Source organism: Pagrus major, chromosome 23, assembly GCF_040436345.1.
Source record: "Pagrus major chromosome 23, Pma_NU_1.0".
Taxonomy (NCBI): Eukaryota; Metazoa; Chordata; class Actinopteri; order Spariformes; family Sparidae; genus Pagrus; species Pagrus major.
Window position 1 is genome coordinate 17043573 of NC_133237.1, and position 24919 is coordinate 17068491.

Genomic DNA, 24919 nt, shown 5'->3' on the forward strand with positions numbered 1-24919 from the left:
CACAGCCACAGTGACTGGCAGACGGAAAGCCACATTAGACAAGACCTGGGAGTGACAGAGAACACAGACATGGAAGAAATAGGGCTGGACGGGGGCCAGAAACCAACGTCTGACATCACCAGACCCACTGAGTCGAGTCTATGAGGCAGTGGGCTGAGGGGAGAAGGAAACAATGGAAAGAGGAGGAAATGGCAGGATTAGAGGCTTGGCTATGAATTTCACACGATCAATGCGAATAGAAAATTATATTTGAGCATGGCGGTTTAACGGTGCAGTGAATAATTTGTGTAATTTTTAAATTGTGTCAACCACCCTATTATGATAATCAGAAGATTACACAATGCGAGCATTTATTTGCACAAATTTAATGGGATAATCAAGATGCAATGAGAGTCGTAGGCTGAGAGAGGTTTGCAAATAGAAAAAAAAGAAAGCGAAAGCGAGAGAAAAGGGGGAAGAAAAAGCGTGGGAGTGAGCGCAGAAGAGGAACAAGCAAGAGGCTGGAGGAACAGATCCTGATGCTACAAACGTATGCTGATGAGTCAGGGAGCGGGCCTGTGATGTTGATGGGAGACTGATCTGACAAAGAGATCTGCTCACAGCACAGGAATGAGCCGCTCTCTGGGATTGGCTGAGCCTCGGTGCGTTTTGTGTGTTTGCGTGTGAGGTGAAAGAACAGGAGAGGGTGGGGGGAGAAGAGTGACAGAAGGAAGTAAATGTGTCATCATTGAAAATAGATCCATTCTTCTACCTCTGAGATTCCCAGAAACATCTAGCAAACGCTTTCTCTCTCATCTTCCCTCATCACAAGCAGAGAGGGGCTTTTGCACTTGTGGGAAAGAGGACGGGGGGGGTGTTACGGTTCCTCTGATCATTTATGATTTATCAAAACTACAAGATGAAAAAAAAAAGTTGAGTTCAATCAGCTCTTTAATCACGACCCTTACCCCCTTTAATCAAAGTGACAGCAAATTCTTCAAAGCGGCTATGGCTGTAAAAAAAAAAATCTGCCCACCCCGCCCACCCTGCTTTCATCGCGTTCAATTTCCACTCCACCTAAGATAATAGCTCCGGTTTAACTGCACGGCAAATTTTCTACATTAGTCAACACTGAACTACTCCTTACCGATAAAAAACAGTAAAAACAGTCCACCCTACAAACGTGACCTTCATGAATACTCACACCAACAGTCATTCACAAACTATAAATTATGAATATGACTGAAGAAGAAGAGTGAATTTTAACTGTTAAAAGCAAGGGGCGTGCAGGTTTCTATCTTCGAAATCCTTCTGTGAGAGTCATGCCCGAATGGCACTTGACAATCTGGTGGAACATGAATCTCAATTAGCAAAGGAAGCAGAAGAAATCTGTTCATACAAGGGCGCACTAAAGCTCACGTACCGTACTTGAGCAATCGCTTACTAAACAAACACAGTAATGATAGATTAAGAGACAGGTCAGAGCAAAGACCCGGGCGGTAAAAACTGGAAGCACATTAGAAAAAGAGTTCCTCCTTTGCAATCTGAAACTGAACTGGTTTTTGTTATGCGACACAAACTGACAGCGGGTGTTGTCTGACAGGACACGCGGCACGCCTCGACCAGAACAGAAGTATAACGAAGCTCAGACGCACAAAAGATAAATCTTGATTTAATGTCTATTAACATCACAGAGAAAATGCATACTTGTTCATTCTTGCCATCTCCCTTAGTGGAGCATCTTTAACACACTGCTCAATTTGGATTTAATTGTTTTCTCTCTGGAGCATATTAAATTATTTAGGTATAGGAAGCTTTTGAGGACAATTAAGTCATGTTTACGCAAAAGGACATCAGACACAAAGCCTGAAGGAGTCCACAACGATATCAAAAATGTCACCAAGTTAAATCCAGAATTTGTAGCCGACACACAGTATGAATCTACATGCTCATCCCAACTAATGGTGCATTTCCTCTAGAGCCAGCATGCCAGAAGAATTATTATCCTCGTGTTTTCTAGTGAATGGTAGCAGCTACCGAGCCACTCTGGGCCGTGATGTCATCTCTGCAAACTCCTCTCTGTGTCACTCATTCTGCCAGTTGTTACCCATGTGGGTTGAGATTGTGCATGCAGAGCAGGTGACAGATTTTCCGCCAGTGTTCCTGCACATTGCCTGGGTATTGATTTTAGCCCGAGGTAGCGAGGCTGACAGCTTGCGGGGAAGGCTGCTGAGGACAGACTACAGAAATGGGCAAAAAAAAAAGAAATGACGGGGAAAAACAGGAATTCAGGATTACAGACACTAGCTATTAAAAACAGGTCTCGTCTCTGACTGACCATGTCTTTTAAGTTACTTCTTCTACACAGAGGGTGCCTCTTTTACTACAAAGCTTGTCGTGTTGTTGCCACTACTGTAAGACAAAACATGCAATAAGCACTACAGTGATGAGCTTGTGTTTTATCAACCATGCCAACATTCAGATTACCCCTCAATGCCACTGTCATCTATCCAACTAAACATTTCAGCAAAGCAAGGACAGACGCAGGACGTGATGTTAAAAGCACCTCGTCTTCTCGCTCGTAATTCGGCGCCAAACAAAAACCAACACTGCCGCACCTCAAGAGAATGCACTGCCTGTGTGCCGCTGGAGCAGCACTACACCTGCTCTGCATGTCAGATTAGTTAGAGCCTCGTGAAGGGGGTGTGAGACAAAACACAAAGCCACTGTTGCCTCCTTTCTCTGTGTTATCAGTCGGCGGTACAATCAGTGTCCGGGAGCAGATGGGCAGAGCGGAAGCAATGGGCGCACACCTTAACAGATGTTAGACAGATGTTAAACAAACAAAATTAGATGCAAAGCTTAAAGGATGGATCTCACGGGGGAAACTGACTCAACAAATGTGTTCGTTTGCGCAACAGCACGACCGCTTTCTAGGCTTCAGCGCACAGAAAATTGAAAAAAATAAATATATAGCTGCATTTCTCATATAAATGAATAAAATCAGAGGACAGCCCTTCTCGTTACGCTTGCATTGCAGATAAAAACGTATCTGTAAAAGCAACTAAATATCTATGATTTCACTATTAGATACAGGGCTGATATTACACAGCAATTTTTGACAGAAACACAGCCAGGCCTAGACACATAAGATTATTTTAAGATGTCATGGCCACCAGTGCTATGGTGCTCATTTGTGAGAACTGCACTGACGGATGTCATGGACCGACAGAGCACAAAAACACAATGCAATCAAGTCTGAAACCGCCAATGGCGCGACAGCATCGTTCAATAAGACATCGTCTTTGAATGCCGTGTAACCTTGACATCTTTGACAGCTGGCGGGCTTCAAACCTGAAGGACTGGTATTCATGCAGCGCGCCACCAAGTAGCATTGTTAGAAAACAGGGAAGAGAAATTAAATACTGGCACTGTGTTGATTCTCTCAACCGCGGCAAAGGCGTTAAGAGTTTTTGTCAGAGGGAAATCTTGGTTGATGTTGATGCATCGGTTGTGGAAGACATGGTTACAAAAATGTGTCTCCCAAAAGTAAACAACGGGGCCAAATATGAGCAAAACATTGGGAAACATTAGGAAGTGAGCACCTCTGACCAGTTTCATTCCCATGACAGACTGACTGAGTTCCTGCCGATTGCATTCTCGTCAGGCAGAGTGTGAGAAACAAACTAGACAGTCAAAATTAACATTCATTAAATGTCGGTAAAATTGTTGCAGCATAATCATCACAGCACGGTCTGTTAGCCCTTTGGGACTGTATCATACATTTTGAGATGCTCTGTAGCACTTTTTAAATTGTAAATAAAGATAACGTGAACGGTGTGCCTAAACCAAAGCACTGTATAAACAAAGGGATCATTAACCGTTTTGCACAAGCTATTTGCAATGTAACTGAGCTATGCTTGTGGTTGCTCGGCCCTCCCACACAGTGACTGTACCGGCTTTAACTGTGCATCACAGCAGACACAAGAACAGGGCCCAGTTATTCCACCACAAAGGGTTACATCTTACAATATTCAGCCCGTTTAATGAAAGGACTCGTAGGTGAGCGAGAGGAGAGAAAGCAAGCCAGCTCTTATTCATCTGAACTATCTACAGTATGTCAGTGAAGATGAGGAGGGAGGGGGGGGGATAAGCGTCAACTCACCAGCTCTGTCCATCCTGCATCACTCTGAAGCACCTATTTCATCAAAACGACATAAAAATGTATGACATATATAAGAGAAGCATGGATTTCTAGAGAACAGTCAAGCAACCTATAAACTGGTGCTAATTCACAGTAAAAATATAAATAAAAAATGAAGCTTCTAGGATGCTTTTTTCAAAATGAACATAATGGCACAAAAACAAACAAAAGGCAAGTTTCTGATGACTGAAATAGAGGTCGAGAAAAGGTGGGAAACTGAGAGAAACTGCAACACAGTTCACAGTCCAGTGATGACATCATTATGTATGGAGCTATTCGGAGCTGTGTAGGCCGAGCAGGTGTGGGATGAGCCCGAGAACAAATTGGCAATAAAGTAAATCAGCTGACGTCCCAGCATCCAAACTCGTGAGGGGTTGACCAGTTGCGGGGAAAAACAAAAAAAAACACCCTGATCTGGGATGCCCAGGGGAGAACCGCTAACCTAGTGGACCCAGTGTCTGCGTGTGGAGAGACACAATGGGTCCATTTGGTGTGGTAATGTTAGCCCATAGCCACAACTCTCCCTCGAACCCAACTTTAGCCATGAAGCTAACTGTTCAGCATCTACCAGACAAGAACCGCACAGCTAACGCAGCCCGCTGCCTCGCGTCGAAAAGGTTGACTAAACCTCGCTTAAGCTAATAAAGACGCGTTCAATGTTGCACTTAAGGCGGCGAAGGAGCAACCAGTCCCTGCAGTTCACCAGGCAGAGAGTCCTGCTAGCTAACTTGCGTTACCGGTGATAACCTAGCAGGCTAACCCGAGTGTTAGCAACACTACTGCTGCAAAGAGTACACTTTCACTAAGACCGGTTTTTTTCTCGTCGACACGTTCATTGGTTGTGCTTCATGTGGGACATCATTTACACCCCAGTTCTGTGTCTGTCCGTGCCACATTACAATCATTTCACTTTTGTTTCTGAAGCTAGCGTTGCAGTTCCTGTGTTTTTACCTTGCGTCTCCTCGTCTCAGCAGTACCACTCCAAACAAAGCATTGGTATATGACTCGAAGATTTTGTTTCCAATTATCCACCTTATAACCGTTCACATGGGAGCACCCGGCCGGACTCATGACAGACAAAACATTCAGTTTGGGTTTATAGGTGACAATGAAAAGTCTCCTGGATGATTCACTTAGCTAGCTAGCTAGCTAGCACGAAACTGTCTGTCCAGAAATGGTTTCCGTTTGGAAATGGGACAATCGATGTAGTATCCAAAATGCTCCTCGGGCATCTGACAAACACGCTCTTTGATCAACTTCCTACAAATCTGTTCATGTAGTCAACTAACAGAAGTATCACTTCACTAGAGATTCTGCTCCCCTGGCTGTTTTGACAGTTGCCTTTTCCATTAACGTTAGCTCCACTTCCACTCTCACGATTAGTTAGCTTTCTTTCTCTAGTTAGCCTGCTAACACTCAACTACAGCTTCACAATGCCCGCCCAGCGTACACCGTGATTTGCCAACACAAAGACGTGACGTCACCACGTTGGTTTTACAGCACGCTGGGTGCGCTTGATTTGGAACCCTGCGCGCACCGTACGGGGTTAAAACGTGGATTTTTTTTTAACCACAGGATGCATCGATGACGTTGCCTGAACAAATACACGTCCTATTCAATGTAGTCTGGAATTAACAACAACACAACATTTACGAGAATGTTGTTCTGAATGCTGCAAAGCTGTGCCTTTTCTGAAATACTGTATTTTCTTCATGTCAATCATTGTTGATTGTTATTGTTGACTTTCACTGTTTCATATACATCACATATACAGAAGGGTCAGCACATGGTTGCAATTTAGTTGAGCATAAATTAAATAGTTTCATTTAAAAATGAGCTAAATCCCCCTTTACTCACTTAATTAATACACACTTTAGGCTGTATAAGTTCAATCCTTTCAGTATCATCAATTAAAGGCTACCACCTAGTGGTGATGTGGTGTGTGTATGTTGTCACTGATATAAAGTAACCCGTACTACACTCAACTACACAGTCAACTTAGTTCCATTAATTATGTGACAGCATTGATGAATGAGGAGCCAGGGAGTCTCACATATGTTCACTGTGACCTCAGCTTTGGTTGACATGAAGTCAAGGCCCTTGGTGTTAAGACTCCCGTGGCGCAGGGTTGAATATTACATCTAAGTTTGTGTGAATCAGAATGCTTAAATTATAAGTTAGGCATGATGTGAGGAACCCTCGCCACTGGATTAACCATTTACTGACCATTCCTGCGAGATTTGGCAAGAGCTGTCCTCATCTAACAAGCTTTGGTAACTTGCATTTTTTTTAATTAAAGAAATAGCCTAAATAAACTTTGTGATCACAGTGGGGGGCCGTGTAAGATAATTAGTTGTGATAATTTAAGATACAGTATGTGAACCATTACTTGCTTTTTTCAAAGATGTATTCTGGTCAATAGATCATTTAAATGGGATACGACATACAACACTATTCCAAGTGGTCCCCTCATACTCATGTATCAGAATTATAATTACTGATGCGTTCAAGTATAATCCTATTGTTATATTACAGGTAAAGGTGGGGCTAATTTTAAATATCCTGCTTGGTAGTTTTAGCTAAATTTACAAAAATAAAACACCATTATGTATTTGTTGATTATGTTTTGTATTAATTATTGGACTCTGCAAAGTAAGTAGTTTATGTCCACCAACCAAGTAGCTAGTGAATGTTCAAATTGTATCATACAATCAATAGATTACCGTTGTTTTTTTGTTTGTCTTGTTTGTTTTTGGCTGGTAAGGGAAGCAAATTTATTAGCCACTTGCATATTTTACCAGCATTTGGTGGGCGGTGCTAATTTTGAGCCCTGGTGACTTGTATCTAAAGCTTTAAAACAAGTGTAGAGTAAAGAGGACAATATTTCCCTTGAAATGCAGTGGAGTTAAAGTAAAAAGTTGCAGAAAACTGCAACTCAAGGAAAGGACAAGTAATGATACTTTAGCAAATGTGTTACTTCCTTCGATCGTTCACTTGGGGGCAGTGTAGGTCTACATATCTTCATGGTTAAACTTCGTAGCTCCCAGGAAGAAGTTTGGCTTCTTCTACTGATGTTAATTTCTATATTCCTTGCTTCTCCATCCCTCAGGATTTATAATTTGTCATTTCTTAGAATAATCTTACATTTAGGTTTGAGTTGTGTATTACTTCTCCTGCACAGACTGCTTCTGTTAATTTAATTTCTTCTATTTCTCTGTGGAAAAAAAAAAAAAACCTACTTTGCCTCTAGTGATGTGGTATGTATAGAGGTAGATATATAGAGGAATAGAGGAGTGTATATTTTAGATGTTTGCATTGACACCGGGTGTCTGGTATTAGGTATTAGACTGGGAGTACGGGGAAATATAATTAATTAAATCGGTTTAATCAGAAACAAAAGTCAACTGACCATCACAACAGAGCCTGGAATGTCTCTGAATTGTAAGCTTCAGTCAGCTGCCTGCTTAACAGAAGAATCAGTGTGTCTCAGATGACTCTGTTTATTATTGGACTGAATAGAAAATAAAAACACATGTTCTTGTCTCAGACGGTTGGAATGGTTTTTAGGGACAGGCACTCAGCATATTGGTGGATATCTCCCAGCGAGGGAACAGCTTGTTCACATTTCAACGTCTATTTCCATGGAGTCAGTTCACAGTACAGTAAACAACTCAACAGTGTTCAGGAAAATATTAATATCACTTATTTTTCAATTATCCAAGGCATGCAGAATACGTAAAATCATTGATAACGGGTACATTTATACACCTAACACACCTGATCAGCTCGACATCAAGCTCTGCCGAAGCCTGATAACAACCCATTCATTTGAATCAGGTGTGTTGCGGCAGGGAAACTTCTAAAACATGCAGGGCAGGGGTCTCTGAAACCCTGTTTACGAAGGAGCTGCTGAAGGAGCATGTAGAGTTGGAATAGTAGGAAATGATAGTGTAAGCAATGAAAGGTGTTGAAGTGAGAGTTACAGTGAATGCATGAGTGTACCAGAGACAGATAGCCTATAGCCTATAGGGAATTTGAGTGTACCAAGAAGGAGCTGAGGTACCATTCAGCTGTCTTGGTTGGAATATGTGTGTGTAAAAAAAAAAAGTCCTTAAGATTTTTATTTTGAAAGTCTGGTGTGCTTGAAGCTTGTATTATCTTCTGAGCTTTTATTTTGAAAATCAAGTGTCCTTTATGGTTCCCCAATGAGCTCATTTTTTATCTGGGGGCTTTTATTTGGAGAACTGGGAATGATGTATGCACATACATGTCTTTCCTGTAGTGTATGTGGACACAGCAAGTAAAAGAAGTTGCCGCTGCTTGTGAATCCATTCAGAATCCACCAGCTGCAGTTAAAGGCACAGTTTGTATTTTCCGCCACTAGGGGTCTCTCAATCAAAATAAAACGAGAGAGAAACGAAAATAAAGACGTGAGTATCGTGGGATCATGGGAGTCGTCGTCATCATTGTTAGACATCCACCATTGCTGATGAATTTCTGTATATGTGACTCAGGCAGGAATGTTCACGGGCAACGTAGTCAGGTGCATTGAAGTTTTATTCACGTTGCATTTAGTCACATTCGTCAAATTCCTTCAGTACAACCTGACTGTCTCCCAGAAGTCACAGCAACTGGCGAGTAAATGAAACACGCTATTACCTTATGTGAAATTACATTTTCTGGGGGTTGAACAATTTTGGAAATATTTGGGATAATGTCAGCACGCAACTCAACAAAAGGTCGAGTTGTTTTCAGATATTTTAATGCACAAATGTTACATATTATTTCTTTAAATGTTGAGGGACTCCTGGGTCAGACTAGAGTCTTAATGGAGATTCACATGAGAGGCAGTAAGCAATGTAAATACACACATTACTTGTGACAACACGGGTCAGAAATACAGCCTTGATAAGCAAATCACTATTCAAACTGAAGCTTATTACTCACATCGCCCACATTTTGACATCGTGAGAGCGAGTAGACTCTGCTGTAATGCATTTGCAGCACCAGAGAGGCCTGCCAAAAACCAGGAGATTATCAAGGCTCCATGGAACTGAGCCTCGGCTTTCTAGGAAAATTGACTGGCCTCACAGACATTAATAAGTTTGAGCCCGTTCCACGGTAATTATCTTGTAATGTCAGAGCCAGTTCTCAGTAAAAAGTAAGTAATCATGCAGGTAAACAAACAAATTGAATAACCCTATTCAATTTGTTTGTTTACCGTCTTTTTGGATACAAAGTGAGAGCTGCGCCTTCGCCCAAGTTGTGCCTGAACTGACCGAAACAGAAAAAAATGGTGCAAGTCATGAACACGGATGTTGACCCCTTTTGCGGCTCTTGGTCGATTTCACACACAAATTTGATTTCATGACCGCAAACATGCATGACTAGTAAGCATTGTTTATTTGAGCAATCACAGCATTGGCATGAAAAATGAGCAGCAGCTGACCGCCTTCATTCTTTCTGGTACACTTAGCTTCTTTAAGTTTCTTTCCAAGAAACTCTTCTGGAATCAGGACTCACATGATGAAAAAACATTCCCCCTCAAATGAACAAGGAAACCTGTCTGTAACTGCCCTGCTCAGTATTTATTAGATTTAACAAATTCACAACATCTGATTAGGAAAAGTTTGTCCTCTTAGGAGAAATTGGCAGTTTTAATGAGGTACAGTTTTAGAGATCACGTTGATAAGCATGCTAAGATCAGATAAGCAGACAGGACATCTGCATCCTGCCAGCTCTCCGCCAGAGAAGCTCAGAGGTGACACATCTGTTGGAAGCTGTCCGCCTCCCTTTCACGTCATCACAGAGGCCGGCTGGGGAAAGGCGAGCCACTCGGGGAGTGCTTTACGGGGGATCAGCTGGAAGTGACCTGAAGTCACCCAGCTCCAAAAGTTATCCGGAACTCCCTTGTTGATAATAAAGCATTAGTTTATTCTGAGCTGCACCAAAGATAAGACTTTTTCATACATGAGAACTTCTGTCGGAGCCAGAGATTATACAAACCAGCGGACCTTTGGCCTTTCTCACAGATCCTCCTGCTTGACATCGCCTTCATGTCAAGTGATTTTCACTTGGAAAATGTGATTTATAGTTTTTCATTGAATTTTGTAAGAAGCACAGAAGGAGACTAATTCTTCCAAAACAGATAACAACATGCTTTTAATGTTAATCTATTCCACAAAACCAGAGAACCAATTTAATACAGACTCAAAATAAAACTAACCGTGTACCGTGCACGTTATTGTGTTTTTATTTTGTTTTTTTGCAGAAGAAAGGAATTCAGTCAGTGAACAGATACTGCATATCTGGCAGATCAAGGGTAGACATTAAACCTCAGACAACTCAATTAAAATAATTGCCTTCCTCCTCTCGTTGTTGCTGAGCTGAGGGAGTGCAGGAGCGCCGGGGTGTGTGAATAAAAGGTGAATTTTAATTAAATGCCCATATTTAAAAGTCAAGGAAGCTCAATGGAAGAACTGTTGTTTTTTTATTGGTGATAATAATCTGCAGGCTTTGTTTAGGATCTGAACATCCCTGTGTGAAGAATTAGACTGAGGAAATAATTTAGTAACAGGAATAGTTTACTAGAGAGTCATTGATTATTTAACATCATATTAGCATGTTGATTAGCATGTTGATGAAGTGCTGTATTGTAGGCAATTGGACTTCAGTTTCTTGAAGATGTTTCACCTCTCATCCAAGAGGCTTCTTCAGTTCTAACTAACTGGACGGGAGTTTGCAGGCATTAAAACTCTGTGTGGGTGTGACCTTACAGCATCGTTAAGGACACGCTCTGAGTTTCAGAGTCGTTAGGGCCACATGTGGGTCGTTGGTCCAACCGGCCTTCATGTGGGTTGCAGTTATCCCCGGGGAAAAGGAAAGAAAGAAATTCATTATTTATCTTTGAAAGTACTTCAAAATATATATTCAATGTTTCTTTTAATTTGTAGCCTATATCACGAGGACAACTAATTTGACAAGATCGATGGCAGCCAGGCTCTTCAGGCCGTGCAACAAGCCGCTGAAAGCACTGTGGTGCTTTAAAGTGCCATAAAGTATCAAATGACTTATTCTAAGTTGTGATGTCACTGAAACCTCCCAACCCTATTTGTATATTTTAGGTCTATGTTAGTATACACTCCACAGTTTAAACCAATAAACAGTATAAACACATTAGATTTTTACTGGAACTTTATGGCTAAAAACAGACTGTGATTTGTTAATGTTTAACCATGGGGACAGCCCAAAGGGAGCACATCATGCTGACTTGTTTCTGCCTAAATCCACTTCTGTACGGCTACTTTATATTGGGACAGCTTGATTATTATTATATAGGCCCAACCAAGTTCTCCCCCTCAAATCGCCTAATGGCTGTAAAACTAAAACATTAAAGGTGCAATTTGTAGTTTTGTGGAAGACATTTTAATCAGAAGAGAAAGATCTTCACTGACTAAAATAAATGTTATGCCTAAACAAACTAAATAAACAAACTCTCTTTGTTACCATGACTGAATCAACTGAATAAATATACTGACCTTAAAGGACAACACAGTTTCATACTGCTTTACTTTGTTTATATGTGGCGGACCCTGCCACCTTTCAAGCTTCAATCAGTGTTCTGGGGACCTTTCTTTCAAATTAATTATTCTCAAAACTACATAGTGCACCTTTCATATAACAGCATGCAAGATAAATATCACAAAAATAACAGCATCAGGTTTTCATAATTAGTTTCACTTTGAAAGGATTAAAGAGAAAACACACCTGAATCAATCAAAGAGGATCAGTGATCATGGCCAACAGCTCCTGCCTCTCTTGTGGCCAATTCCCCAGCTGGAAATGGGTCACAGTAATTCAGAATGCATCAGGATGAAGCTAAAGCATATACAATTGTGACACTTTTATTACCTGGACAGGAAGTATTACTCCCCTCACTATCACCCCCACACGTCATTTGACCATGAAACAGCTGTTACGTTCTGATATTCCAATTATGCTAGCGGTGTGCCTGTTAGTCAAGTCGAAGGCTTTCGATTGTGTGGGATGAGATTGCTGGGTCATGATTTGGCCCACTTTTCATAACTCATGAATATGAGGTGTCAGAGCTTTCCCCATGACCCAAATGGTAAAACAACTGGCTGCATAAATGTCCTACAAACTCATATCTGGGTCACACGCACTCACTGGGTAAGTTTCAGCAGCAAACGTCCTGGAAAATCAGGGTTTTGGCAGTTTCGTCAACACTTGGTCTCAGTGGGGAGGGTTGACCAAAGCAAATGTTCAATAAGCCTCACATCTAAATGAAGTCTCACTGAAGCTACTCTTAATTAGGTCTTCACTGGCTGTGTCACGCCAGTGGTCTCTCTGCTGCAGCGGCTAATTAGAATTTGTCTCTGCAGTGTTTACCAGGTGTGAATGATGTGTGTGTGTGTGTGTGTGTGTGTGTGTGTGTGTGTGTGTGTGTGTGTGTGTGTGTGTGTGTGTGTTGGGAGCAGAGGGGATTAACGGTCGAATCTAGCCTTTGATGTAAACATATAGCAGGGAAAGGATATATAGGTCAGGGAGGCTCTGAAGATCGAGAGGTAAAAATCGAAAGACATCTACAGCGGAGACCCTGCTACTGTATGTGGTTTAGTGATTTTAAAAAGGCACCTCTGACACTTTCGGGTGAATTTACCACGTCATGAACACGGTATGTAATCTGTGATGTGGTGACGTGTCTACATAATCCCCCCATCTGCAGGCAGACGATAATCAACTCAATAAACACTGCACCTGGCCATAACCAATATTAACTCACTCTGATTTATCAGTGTTCAAACACTAAGTGAGCCCTTTGCAACATCGTTAAAGTTGCCAGGCTAATGAGTCTTAAACGTGGCTGTAAGAGGATGGAGACCTGTGGGCGACCGTGGCCCTGATATCACAGGAATATGGGTCAATGAAGAGGGAGAAAGAGGTTTTTCATTTGCTTATTGTATTGGGTTGCAAAAACACAATGCATTTGTACAAGTTACCTGCTTTCATCCCATATCATGAAGCCCATTATTTCAACACCGAGCAGCCATGTGTGCAAACAAGCGGGTGATACCCAGATAGAAACGCATGACCTGAATACAACTCTTCACTCATCTACAGAATAGACATATAGCACGACTCACTGCAGTCCATTAGACCATATTTGCTCTCGTCATTCACACCCGTGATCGCACAGGTTGCCATGTTTCGCCCAACGTGCACACCACGTGTGGTGTCACACTAGCAGACGCAGGAGGTCGAGTTAAGGTATAGGTGCTTATAAGGTTGCTAGGTAGTGGCACGTGAAGCATTTGTTTCCGGCCATCGCAGGTCACATTTGTTTGTTCTGTGTATTAATAGATTATCTGTGGCCTATTTCGGGTGAAATATAGGCTATCCAATTCGGTTGGTTGGTTCGTCAGCAGCATCACACAAAAACTGCTGAACAGATTTCCATGCAACTTGGATGGAGGGTGGGTCTCGGCCTAGAATGGACACCATTTACATATGGTGTGGATCCAGATAAAAGGATGGATCTTGGATTTAACATAGCAAGAAAGGGCGTTTTTAAACATTTTGGTTCATTTCCGAGAGAATAATGCATGGATATTAATGGGGGGAAAAAAAACATACCCTTATAAAAATATATACTTCTTCAACACAATGGAGATTATGACTGTGGTTGTAGTTTAAAATTGTGATAGAGGCAGGGCTATCAAGTTTGATATTGGATTAGTCCTGATTGAATTAAAGGGGGCTGTTTTGGGGCCTTGGTGGAGGTATGCCCTCTACCAGGTGTCAGTCAGTTTTTGTGGTGAAATAAGAGTGAAATTCAGCCTGTCTGACAACCTTTTTTTAATGACCTAGCACCGAAATTAAAAAATAAACAAATAAATCCAACAAGGCCGTAGCATGTTGTGCCATAACTACTTTTCATCTGCTTTATTTGGTAAAATATTTAGTATGTAAGCATATACACATTTGGGATAGGGATAGGGATTTAATGAAGTTGAAATAGTTTTATTTATTCATTTATTTTTTTGTCACGAGCATGAACACCAGCTGAGGACAAGGAAAAACTTCATCCTACTTTGTCAGTTTAAAGTTCTTGTCAAACGACGTCATCACGCGACGCCTGACGTCAACTATCTGCGACGCTAAACTGGGAGCGCGATGGCGGTGTCTCAACCGAAGCTCGAGAAAGAGGGCGATGACTGCTCTCTGCTGCCTTTAGTGCATGATATTATCAAATGGTAAGCCCACCTGCAGGTTCTTGTGTGTTGTAATTCTATTCTTGGCTCTGCGGACTCATCTTTATCCGTCGCTAACAGCCGTTTTCTCGGAGTTGCTAAGCTTGTTGTTAGCCTAAGCTAACGCTAGCCTTTAGTTAGAGCTCGGCTGATTTAAAAAAAAAAGTCCAAAATAACATCACGTCATGGAAATAACACGTTGTCTTGTACGCCCTCCTCTCTTTAAGCATGGACAAGGACAGCCAGGATGTCCACCAAGAGCTGGCCAAGCTGAAGACAAAGATCCAGGAGGCTCGGGAGCAGATATCTAACATGCCCGGGATAGACAGCAGTCCGGCGGAGCAGCAGCAGCAGCTGGCCACGCTGCGGGAGCAGGTCCGAACCAAGAACCAGCTGCTGCAGAAATACAAGAGTTTGTGTATGTTTGACGTGCCCAAAGCATCGTGAAACTGAAGGCCGGATTACTGCTGTGATTGGGGCAGGGAGGACTGTTTGTGTGTTTGTTGACTCCCTCGCCTGTGGAGCAGATACATGTGGGACTCAAGAATACAGGATGGACGTTTAAACAAATGAACAAGGACTTATTTTCCTCAGTTGCATCGCAATGCAAGATGTTTTTGTACACCAGACAATATCCTCTTTCTCTCCTTTAGTATTGCTTTGCGAGAATGGAAACTTTATTATGAAGTATTTGTAATAAAAGTGTTTTTTTTATCGTTTAATTTTCTTATCTTATGATATATTGTAATAAAAGTAACAGATTAAGAACTGACTGGCTTAAAGCTGTTTTAATTAGCCCACAACTGGTAGCCTTAATTTAAGTCTGTGGCCTTCAACATTAATTGAGCTTTCTTTTTTAATTAAGATTCTATCAGTATCCAAAGATCAAATAGTGGGACACGTGCATCCATTTTTAATAGCTTGTGGCAGAAAGGGAAATTAACAATCAAATAACAATTATATTGATTTGTGGGTAAATCTGTTGATTATTTTCTTGATTAATCTAGTTGTTTGGTCTTTTAAATGCCAGAAAATTGTGAGAAATGTCAACCAAAGCCTCAGAATGACATCCCAAAATATGTTTTTTTTGTCCATAACCCAAAGATATTCAGCTCACTGTCATAGAGGGGTTAGGAAACTAGAAAAAATTAACTGTATTTGAGAATTTTTGTGTTTTCTTCTTAAAAGATCAGGCTGATTAATCAATTATCAAATTAGATAGCAATTAATGTGGTAGTTTCCAGCTAATCGATTACTCATTGCAGCTCTGGTTAAATCTGAGTGAAGGCGCTGTGCTTCGACCCTCGGGTCAGGATGTTGCAGTTTAATATAGTCTGTCTGAATGAGCGTTAGGTGACAGGAGGACCTACTGGGCAATGATGTGTTTTAACAAATGGAGGGGATTTTCTACTGCAGGGATGAAGTGTGCAGTGTTTAATGTGACTTCATGGTGTTTTGCTTCAAAGGAAAGAGAAGAGGAAGACAGATTATGAAAGTAACAAGTGGTTTTATTCTCTTTTATACAAAATAGTCGACGCAGACTTAATAAATACATTTTCAGAGTCAAATTTGTTCATAATGCAACAAACATTCAAGTTCCAGCAAGTTTTTGTGTAAACATTTTTTTTTCTGTAGAGGCAGATTTTACAGCATTTTCAGAGGGCACCATCAGGCAGCTTCTTCCATGTGTCTCTGTGGCCTCAGCGGCTCAAGTCTACAGTGATGGGCTCATGCGCCACTGTGCGCCGAGGGGCTGATCTCCTCCTCAGCTCTGGAAAAAGTCTCAGAAAGTCTCACACGCGCAGGCAAAGAAAGTGTCAGCATATTACGCAGCCTTTCTCTTTGGTCTGGCTGCCTCCTACAGCTTTCTCCTTTATGTACATCAAGTCACTGTGCACGCTGGGTCTGCGCGCAAACGGCGCCACAATCCCATACGCGTTGCCGTCTTTGCACTTCTTGCTCCTGAAGGACTTTCTGTGAAGCACCTCGCAGTACTGCACCGACACTTTGCAGTGCCGATCGGGGCTCATCTCGTCGGGCAGCTTGGCCATGGTGAAGAGAGTCTGAAACATCTGGTCCACGTTGGTGTTCTTCTTCGCCGAGATCTCAAAGTAGGCGCAGTGCTCGTCTCCACCGACCAGCTGCTCGATCTCGTCCTCTTGCACCTCCCGGTAAAAGCCATTGTCGCACTTGTTGCCGCAGATGACCAGCGGGACGTCCACGTTCTCCTTGGTTTTGTTTCTCAGGCAGGACTTGGTCTCGTAGATCTGGCGCTTGAGGCGCTGCACCTCCTGGAAGGAGTCTCTGTTATCCAGGCTGAACACAAGGATGAACACATCACCTGGAGAAGACAAGAGAAGAAGACAGGGTCAATGCCACATAATAATAATAATAATTAAAATAATAATCATATTTTTTAAAAAGTCAGCGAACTCGACTGCTGCAGGTTCGGGAAGGTTTTAAAGCTCAACTCACCGGTAAGAATTGAAAGCCTCCTCATTGCAGGAAAGGGGTGATTTCCAGATGTGTCCAAAATGTCCAGCTGGTAAACGTCTCCCCTGATGCTGTAGAATTTCCTATGAAAGTCCTCAATGGTGGGTGTGTACTGGTCTTCAACCCTCTCGTTCAGAAACCGAGAGATGATGGCCGTCTTCCCAACTTTAGTGGAGCCCAGGATCACCATCCTGTGGCAGTTCTTGGCCGGTATGTCGAACCCATTCTCGGACGGCGGCATTTTCTTAATCATACTTGCAGCTGTTGACACCCAGAGGTGGACGGTGCCGTGGTAAGAGGTGGTGACGGTTTTAAAATCCTTTCCCAGCGATGTGAGGGGTCTAACCTCGTTGGCTCTCTGAAGCGAGAGTAGCAGCAGGCTGGGATTATATAGGGGAAGTGTGCCGCGCCTCCCCAAAGCGTCATGCGTCACGATCCAGCTTGGGGGAGCTGGAGCAAGACCCGAAATTATAATGTTACTATGGCTGTGTGTGTGCGTCAGCTCTGTCCAGCCCTCATCCACAGAGAACCGTGCAGAAATGTTTTAATATTTCACAATGTTTTCACGCGCAATTAACACAAATTAGAGATCATGTCAGATGAGAATTACGCACAGTTTGCACGCGAATGTTTGGAGTGTGTGCATCATATTAAAGCACGACGTTTTAATGCTGTAGCCAAAGGTACCTTGCATTAAAATCTGTGCATACAAACTAGAAACATCCTTTGGGCTTCTCTCTGCAGCTGCACCTTCTGCAACAGATTGCTGTGGAACATCGACTTCATCTGTTTACTCAATCACCAGCAATTAGTACACACAGACCGTCCCTGAGGAGAGAGCAGCTGGAATAAGTGAGGTTAGGAGAGAAGAGGGGGCGCAGTGGCTCACAACTGAGCACAAATAAGGCACATTAAAGGGGAAGAAAGTGCTGTGCGCCTTTATAATCATCAAACTGTTGGCAACATGTGTGACTTTGTATGTCAGCCTTTTAAGACGTTACAGACTGATTCATTCCTGGGCTTATTTATCATTTTGTTTTAATGTTCTTTTTTTTTAATGTTTTATTTCCTCCTGTCGATTTTACTTGTCCTCTGTCCATTTATTTTTAAAGGTGCACTATGTAGTTTTGGGTAAGACACTAATATCTTTATTGACTGACGTTTTATGCCTAAACAAACTGAATAAACAAACTCTCTTCGTTTTCATGACTGGATAAACTGAAAAAAGAAACTGACCTTAAAGGACAATGCAGTTTAATGCTATTTCACTTTGTTTATATTTGGCGGACCCTGCCACCTTTCTAGCATCAAACAGTGCTCTGGTGATTCTAAGCGCTGTATCGTAGGCAACTGGACGTGTTTCAGTTTCTTGAAGACGTTTCACCTCTCATCCAAGAGTTTCAGAGTCGTTAGGGCCGCATGTGAGTCATTGACCCAATTGGCCTTTGTGTGGGTTGCTAGAGCTAGGTGAGCCCAGGTGTGAATGGTTGTTAAGCTGTCTGGGGAGAGAATTCAGTACAGCATTGTTCAGGTGTAAGTGGACCGGGTGTTGACCTGAGGAGTTGGCCCTCCTGTGTTGTGCCATTCATTTATGGAGAGGTTGTTTTGTCTCCCCAGTGTACAAATGTGTGCAGTCCTGGCTGCACTGAACAGCATTAACTACATTACTCTGCTTATACCTGGGTGGTCTGTCCTTAGGGTGGACAGGTTTCTGCTAAAAACTTTTCTTGTGTAGCAGAAGGAAACTTCAACTTGCACTTTGTTGTACAACCCTCTGATGAAGAATGACAATTAAACGAATTACGTTAAGTGTTGTTGGGATTAAAAGCTATTTTTCAAGAGCGTTTACCAAAAACATTGTTACAACGATAACTGCAACTTTCACACACCGTAACAATGAAGACAATATCCATTTAAGATGGAATAAACAGAAATGAGTTCCTGAAAGTGAGAAGAAAACAGTTCCATTAATACATTTAAAAATAGAAACTGGGTTAGACAAAAGGTCGGATTGTCATGAATGTAAGACACAATGTGCACGGATGAGACAAAGAAAGCTCTACAACCGAGGAACAGCTGGGTGTAGCTTGTGCCTGCGAGCCATCCAATCCAATTTCTATTGACTTTCTCGTAAGCGTTAATTGCAGTACCCCACAGACAGTCTAAAGATAGCACCCGCTGTTTATGACTCAAACTCTGCTCACCCACTCTGCCACCTTTATCACCTATTACTTACCTTCTCACCTGTGAACCAGCGTAAGAAGACAATGACTCCGAAAAGAGAAAATCTTGTGCCTAATGTGTTGGAACTGTAGTATTATTATTTCAGTAACTTTTTTTTCATATTACGTTCGGCATTTACTGTCGCTTTATCATGCCTGCCTTGTTTTTATGCGTACTTTACAAATAATGGTTAGTAAAGGGTTAAAAATAGATTAGATAATATCCATCAACTGTTCTTTTAAAGGGGCACTGTGTGAATTCAAAATCAAAATTTTAATATTTACAGTATTATTGAGGCAATAATACAAACTCAGAAATATTTATCTTTCCCATAACTGAATAAACAAGCTGTTCTCAGAGGAAAATAAGCTCCCCAGAACATTGTTTAAAGCTAGAAAGTTGGCAGGGTCCGCCACATATAAACAAAGTAAAACAGTATGAAATCATCAAAAAACTGATGCTTTGGGATAAAGGATGGGTCCGCCGCCATCCCAAAGCGTCAGTTTTCGACGATTTGGGAAACCCAGTGCGTCATTATTTTTAACGAGTTGGGAATGAGACTCAAAAATCAACTTTTCTTACAAATAGCACCTTTAAGGTCAGTTTGTTTATTCAGTCACGGAAAGGAAGAGAGTTTGTTTATCTAGTTTTTTGAAGATCTTCTGATCGTTTCTGTCAGTGTGTCAGGTTTTTCCTCGTCACTGGATTAAGTCAAAGCAACACAGCTGTCAGTGGGGTTCACAAGGTTGACATCTAAATTATTCATCGCTCCCTCCGTCTCTCCCTTGCTCTAACAACGTTTGAAATAATGATTAAAAAAAATCATTTTTCATACAATATTCACAACAGGTCGCAGACTTGACTTAGTGTGAAACCTAAAACTTGCCAACACTGATGACCTTTTTAGCCCTCTGTGGGGCATTGGGGATGAAATCAGATAGGTGTACTTAAGCCCGGTTGTTCAAGGCTTCAACGATGGGTTTGTGTAACCAGGGTGGAGTGGACCAGTGCTTCGCCCTTGACTATTGGTCAGTAACTAAGCCAGTGTGTTCCCAGTGATGCGTATAAGAGGACACGTGCAGAATGGCTTGTAAAGCGAGGCGCTGCCATAACACTGCCCGCACAAAACATAATGGAGGGAATATCAGGTATATTCTCGCCCGTCTGTACGTACTGTATGTCTGTGCATTGTATAGCTGTAATCAGAAGACGTTTTTTTCTTCTTTTTACACAGATTTAAAGGGTAACTCCGCCAATTTTACACATTAAAGTGTGTTTACATGTCTTGAGGAGCACTTCTGCACATGTGAGCCTTTTGTGGCTCCAGAGGAAACTTATAAATAAATTGATAAATTAGTTATGGGCCTCCAGTGATGTCACTCAGTGGCTAAATTGCAATGTGGGTAATGTAGACAGCACATTTTAAAAGCAGTCCAGTAAGTCCAAATAAGTTGGCATCTTTGCTCTTCCGGTTCCCTTGTCTCATGCATTTTAGGATATCCAAAAGTCAACTCCATAAAAGTTAAATTGCTGATTCAAAAGCATGTTTTTAGATGCTAATGGATATTTGACAAATGATTACATTTCTTGGAAACAGCTGACAGAGAACAGGTCATGGCAAAAGCAAGGCCAGCAGAGTTCCTGTGTTTGTTTGGTCAGAGAAAGAGAAACACTTTCACTTAACCTCAATGACAGATACACACCTGAGAATCAGCTCATGGTCAGTCCCAGACAGCACAAGCATACAGTACAGTATAGGGAGAATTTATCTGTTGATGTACTTTCCTGTTAAGTCTTTTGTCTTGTATTATGTATTGTGTGTCCAATCTCTGTTTGCAGCCTGTTCTGTTACATGACCGGACCTCGACTCATGCTCTGTTCTGGCAACGTGGCCCTCAAGCAGAGTAAACACACCAGCTGCAGCCCACTCAGGCCACGGCCAATCATACGCATTAGACTAATTTCCTTCTCAGCCATTGTTTGCCTTCATCAATTAGTAAAGAGGACAGAAATGACCGGAGAAAAAAAAGATGTTTTGGCCCTCTGAGGGGACACGGTGCTTCACAGCTGGTGTGAAAACAAAACTTTGTTTTTGATTTGGACACGCAGCGACAATAAATCTACATGTTAGATGTTTTTAGTGCAGGCAAAGCCATGTTTTATTGTGAAGGAACCAACCCTCAGTGAAAAGGCTGAGGACGCAGCTGAGGCAGACTGTGGAGAAGCAGTGTGAGAGTATTTTTGCTGACAGGAGCTACGGAGATTTTTTAAAATAATTTGTTTTTTTTGTTTTTCTTCTAATTTTGCAAAATGGTAGAAGAAACACACTGACAGATAGCAGTTACACATTTGCTACGAAAGCACATTTTCTATTAATCTGGAAAAAAAAAAAACAGGAGAGTGACACTTTTGGCAAGGCGCCATCACCCCTGCTCCTTGTGATGGCATGAAACACACAAGGAGCCATCTGTTTCACACATCATCAGCTGCTGAGAAACATTTGCATTCAGTGGGAGCATATGTGTGTGTGTGGTTAAGTGTGTTTAAAGGTGTATTTATTTGTGTGATTGTGAGTCACAGAGACTGTGACGCAATTTAAGGTGCAATGTGTACGAATTAAAAAAAAACCTTCTACAATTATCAACATCTTTGAAGTTATGTCAAAGACGGCTATGTATTGTGTTGCAGAGGTATATACTAAAGTTGGCATGCTTAGCAACTAACCCTCGGCTAGTCCTGCATCGTAATGCCCCTCTGGACCACTAACTGCACGGCTAATTGTGCTAACTAGCTAACAGCAACTACAGATAGCAGTGGTCAGCAGTTACTCTGGTGATATGCTGCCCCCTATTTGTCAGCTGACGCACTTAGTTTGTGCTACTTTGTGGAGCATTTGTTACCATGGTTACATCTTGATGGTTCACCCTGATATCACTTATTTTTACATTATATTTTTATATTTTGTCTATTCGTGCAATTGCAATCAAGGTGATATAGTGAAATATGCACATTCTTCAAAAATAACATACAAGCAGTGTGTGAATTATGATACATTCAGATCTAAATGCAGATAAAAATGTTTATTTTCACCGGTACTGTATATGGTAACAAAATAGTTGATGCACCTCCTAATGTTTTATCAGGTGCAGCAAAAAACAAACATACACTTCGCCTGATTCAGCACAGGTGTGAGTCCCAGTTACATCAGGTGCATACATGCTGACATGATGGTAAAAGCACGAAGGTGCCTTTTCTGATTTTTCAAAAGTCTTGAGCAGCATCGGGGAGGTTTGTGCTCCCCGGGGGACCTTCTAGTCACATGCAATGTGCAGTACATTGTACAATGTACACTGTGGCAAAGAGTAAGTCTATTGCATTGCATGATTTGTTTTATTCCATTCAAATTCTCTGACCTCACAAGATTTAAGGTTAAAAAACAAAAAAAAGAAGCTGTTAAAGCCAACTTTACTGCCCTTGCTCAAACCAAAGACGACTATAAGTGATAATGAGGTGTCTGGTCTGCATGTCCAGCTGTTTTTATTGGAACAATCAAGCAAAGAAAATTCTAAGAATTCATTTTCACTTTGCAGAACAGTGCAGTTTAATTTAATGAGCTCAATCCTGCCACTATGAGGAAAACAGTCTGATGAATTCCTGGTGCAGAAGACACCACCTGACCGTGTATGCTGAGGGAAGGAGGGGGTCATTCTGTGTCCACATGGCGTGAGACCCGGGGCTGTTGCGTGTCAGGCCGGGCCATCTTGCAGAGAATCTGTTGAATGAAGCATGAGCGTGCCGTTTCCAATACAAAGGTTTCAGGTTTCGGAGCCAATCAGGGTCCTGGCTTTACTCCAGGTTCAGTTTGCCAGCCACCTGGATGTTTTGATTAACAAGCAATCTGTCAACTGTGTTATTCTCTGTGACATGCAATCATGATGCCGTACTCCCCTGCATGACGTAAACAACATGAGATTGTAAATATGTGTAGCAAAACATTACCCTGCATGACTATGGCAGCTACCACACCTGTGTTTTTGTATGTTCCCGATCTGTCGATGATGATGTCGGGCCACAAGTTCATCTTAGTCTAAGGTAAACAGAACCAGAAAATCACCATGTTCAGACACCAATGTAATTTCAGACTCTTGGACAGAACAGCTTAGAACTATCTGCAGTGTATTTTCAGATTTCCAGCCTCTTTGTGTGAGTTATTGGTAATGATTTGGCGCTGGCTGATAACCCCATGTACACCGAACATGGTGGTTCAGAGGGTTCCCCTCATCTGATCTGTCTGAACTAGGACTCTTGTGAACAGATGGTTATTTCCCTAATGGACTGAGAGCAGGGAACGCGCAGACAAACACATCTGATTATGTGAACCTGGAGACCTGGACTCACCTTACAGAGGGAGGTCAATCAGATCAATAAACATGCTCCCCTCTTGAAACAACCACAAGGACAGGCTAATCCTCAACACTATCAAGTAGCATTCAGGCCTCCGCTCTGCTCTGCGGAGCTTTATTATGTTTCAACTAAAAGTTCATTGATTTGATTCACTTTCTCCGCTCTCAAGCTGCCAGCTGTAGACATGTTTTCAGCAAAAAAAGTTTTTATAAACCGACAACTTAGCATCAAACAACAGGCAGGCAGAGCTAGCTTGGTGCAGCATTTAGCGGCTAAAGAGACAAATGTTTCCCTCAAGAGTTACTGGAGAACAAAACAGAGGTAGAAAGAAAGTGAATATTGGACCAACTTTCATCAGGTGGCCAGAAACATGACTGCTGGATGCATGAATACACAGCCGTGTTCACCTTGTAACATTTAAAAAGCGATGATACAGTAGCCTATGTCAATATAGCCTAGCTAGCCAGTCTATAAGTTCATCAGTCTGGCAAGTTTCTGTCATGATATAACATAAATTAGGTACTCGCTTCAAAAACCTTTGTAACTTTCCATTTTGTTGTTTTTTGTCAAATTTGCATTTTTTTCCTAAATAAATACAATAAACTTAATAATAATGTGGTTTCACAAAACAATTGACAAACAAGTGTCTTCGGTCACGATATGTACAGCACACCTTTTTAAAATGTTTTATATTCTAATAAAATTATGTTTTTTAAAGAAAATGTCTACTAAGATCCATAATTCCCTGAGCTAAGCTTCAATTTATGCCCACCTGTACTGTCTCTGTGGGAGTGGTGTGATATTTTGAGGTGTTATCGAGAACATTCAGCCGCCGCTGCTGTTTGAATCATCGCCGCTGCTGTTTGAATCATCTACCCCCTCATCTGCCAGTTTATCGAAAATGCCTAACATGTCTAACGCCAACTAGCTTATGTTAACGTCGCTAACAGTAGCTAGCTAACATGTGGCAGTACAGTTGGTACCGAGACTCCCTCGCTGACGAAACAGATACCACGTGATACCAGCGGCGTTATGCTAACGGCTCACAAACCTTGTTAGAAGCTGGAAACAACCGTCAGAATTCTTACACAGAGGTAAACAAAACAATCATTTTTGACCAGGCAAACATTGTAATATTATTGATTCACAATCATAATGTTTTAAAGGAGAACATACCTTTATTCTGCACCTTTCTACAAGCTCTGTAGATGTATTATTATGAAAAAAAATGATTTGTCTACAAAAATTGTTATATATCAATATGACATTTAACAAATGGGTCAAAACAAGACACACAATAACACTTTAAGGTGGATAACCAGCCTGTTATTCAGAACTGTATGCT

The 24919-nt window shown here is 41.7% G+C and overlaps 3 protein-coding genes across 5 annotated transcripts in view; 1 reads left to right on the top strand and 2 right to left on the bottom strand.

The window, feature by feature from the left end:
* LOC141020148 (ubiquitin carboxyl-terminal hydrolase 22-like) overlaps positions 1-5592 on the bottom strand; it is a 28053-nt gene extending 22461 nt beyond the window's left edge. The window contains exons 1-2 of one of the 3 annotated variants that reach the window (XM_073495211.1): positions 5135-5591; positions 4145-4177 (exon numbers count right to left, since the gene is read on the bottom strand). In XM_073495211.1, the coding sequence (XP_073351312.1) occupies positions 4145-4177; positions 5135-5254 (153 nt within the window). In that variant the 5' untranslated portion in view covers positions 5255-5591. Of the gene's footprint in view, positions 1-4144; positions 4178-5134 lie in introns of all 3 variants that reach the window. The other 2 variants (XM_073495210.1, XM_073495212.1) reach the window with 2 other exon arrangements.
* Positions 5593-14334: 8742 nt separating this feature from the next.
* On the top strand, positions 14335-15024 carry med9 (mediator complex subunit 9). The gene is made up of 2 exons (XM_073494764.1): positions 14335-14457; positions 14682-15024. Exons 1-2 carry the CDS (start codon positions 14378-14380, stop codon positions 14899-14901), a joined length of 300 nt encoding a protein of 99 aa, XP_073350865.1. The 5' UTR covers positions 14335-14377; the 3' UTR covers positions 14902-15024.
* Positions 15025-16271: 1247 nt separating this feature from the next.
* On the bottom strand, positions 16272-17259 carry LOC141020088 (dexamethasone-induced Ras-related protein 1-like). The gene is made up of 2 exons (XM_073495142.1): positions 16930-17259; positions 16272-16795 (listed from the first exon to the last, which is right to left on the bottom strand). The coding sequence occupies exons 1-2, from the start codon at positions 17198-17200 to the stop codon at positions 16272-16274; spliced, it is 795 nt and encodes a 264-aa protein (XP_073351243.1). The 5' UTR covers positions 17201-17259.
* Positions 17260-24919: the final 7660 nt, after the last annotated feature.

What these genes read in the sequence shown, in the direction of transcription:
- med9 (XM_073494764.1), top strand. Translation starts at nt 14,378, where the DNA reads ATGGCGGTGTCTCAACCGAAGCTCGAGAAAGAGGGCGATGACTGCTCT. An exon ending in GTGCATGATATTATCAAATG is followed by an intron (nt 14,458 to 14,681) that starts GTAAGCCCACCT and finishes CCTCTCTTTAAG; the next exon opens with CATGGACAAGGACAGCCAGG.
- LOC141020088 (XM_073495142.1), bottom strand. Translation starts at nt 17,200, where the DNA reads ATGATTAAGAAAATGCCGCCGTCCGAGAATGGGTTCGACATACCGGCC. An exon ending in GAGGCTTTCAATTCTTACCG is followed by an intron (nt 16,796 to 16,929) that starts GTGAGTTGAGCT and finishes TGTCTTCTCCAG; the next exon opens with GTGATGTGTTCATCCTTGTG.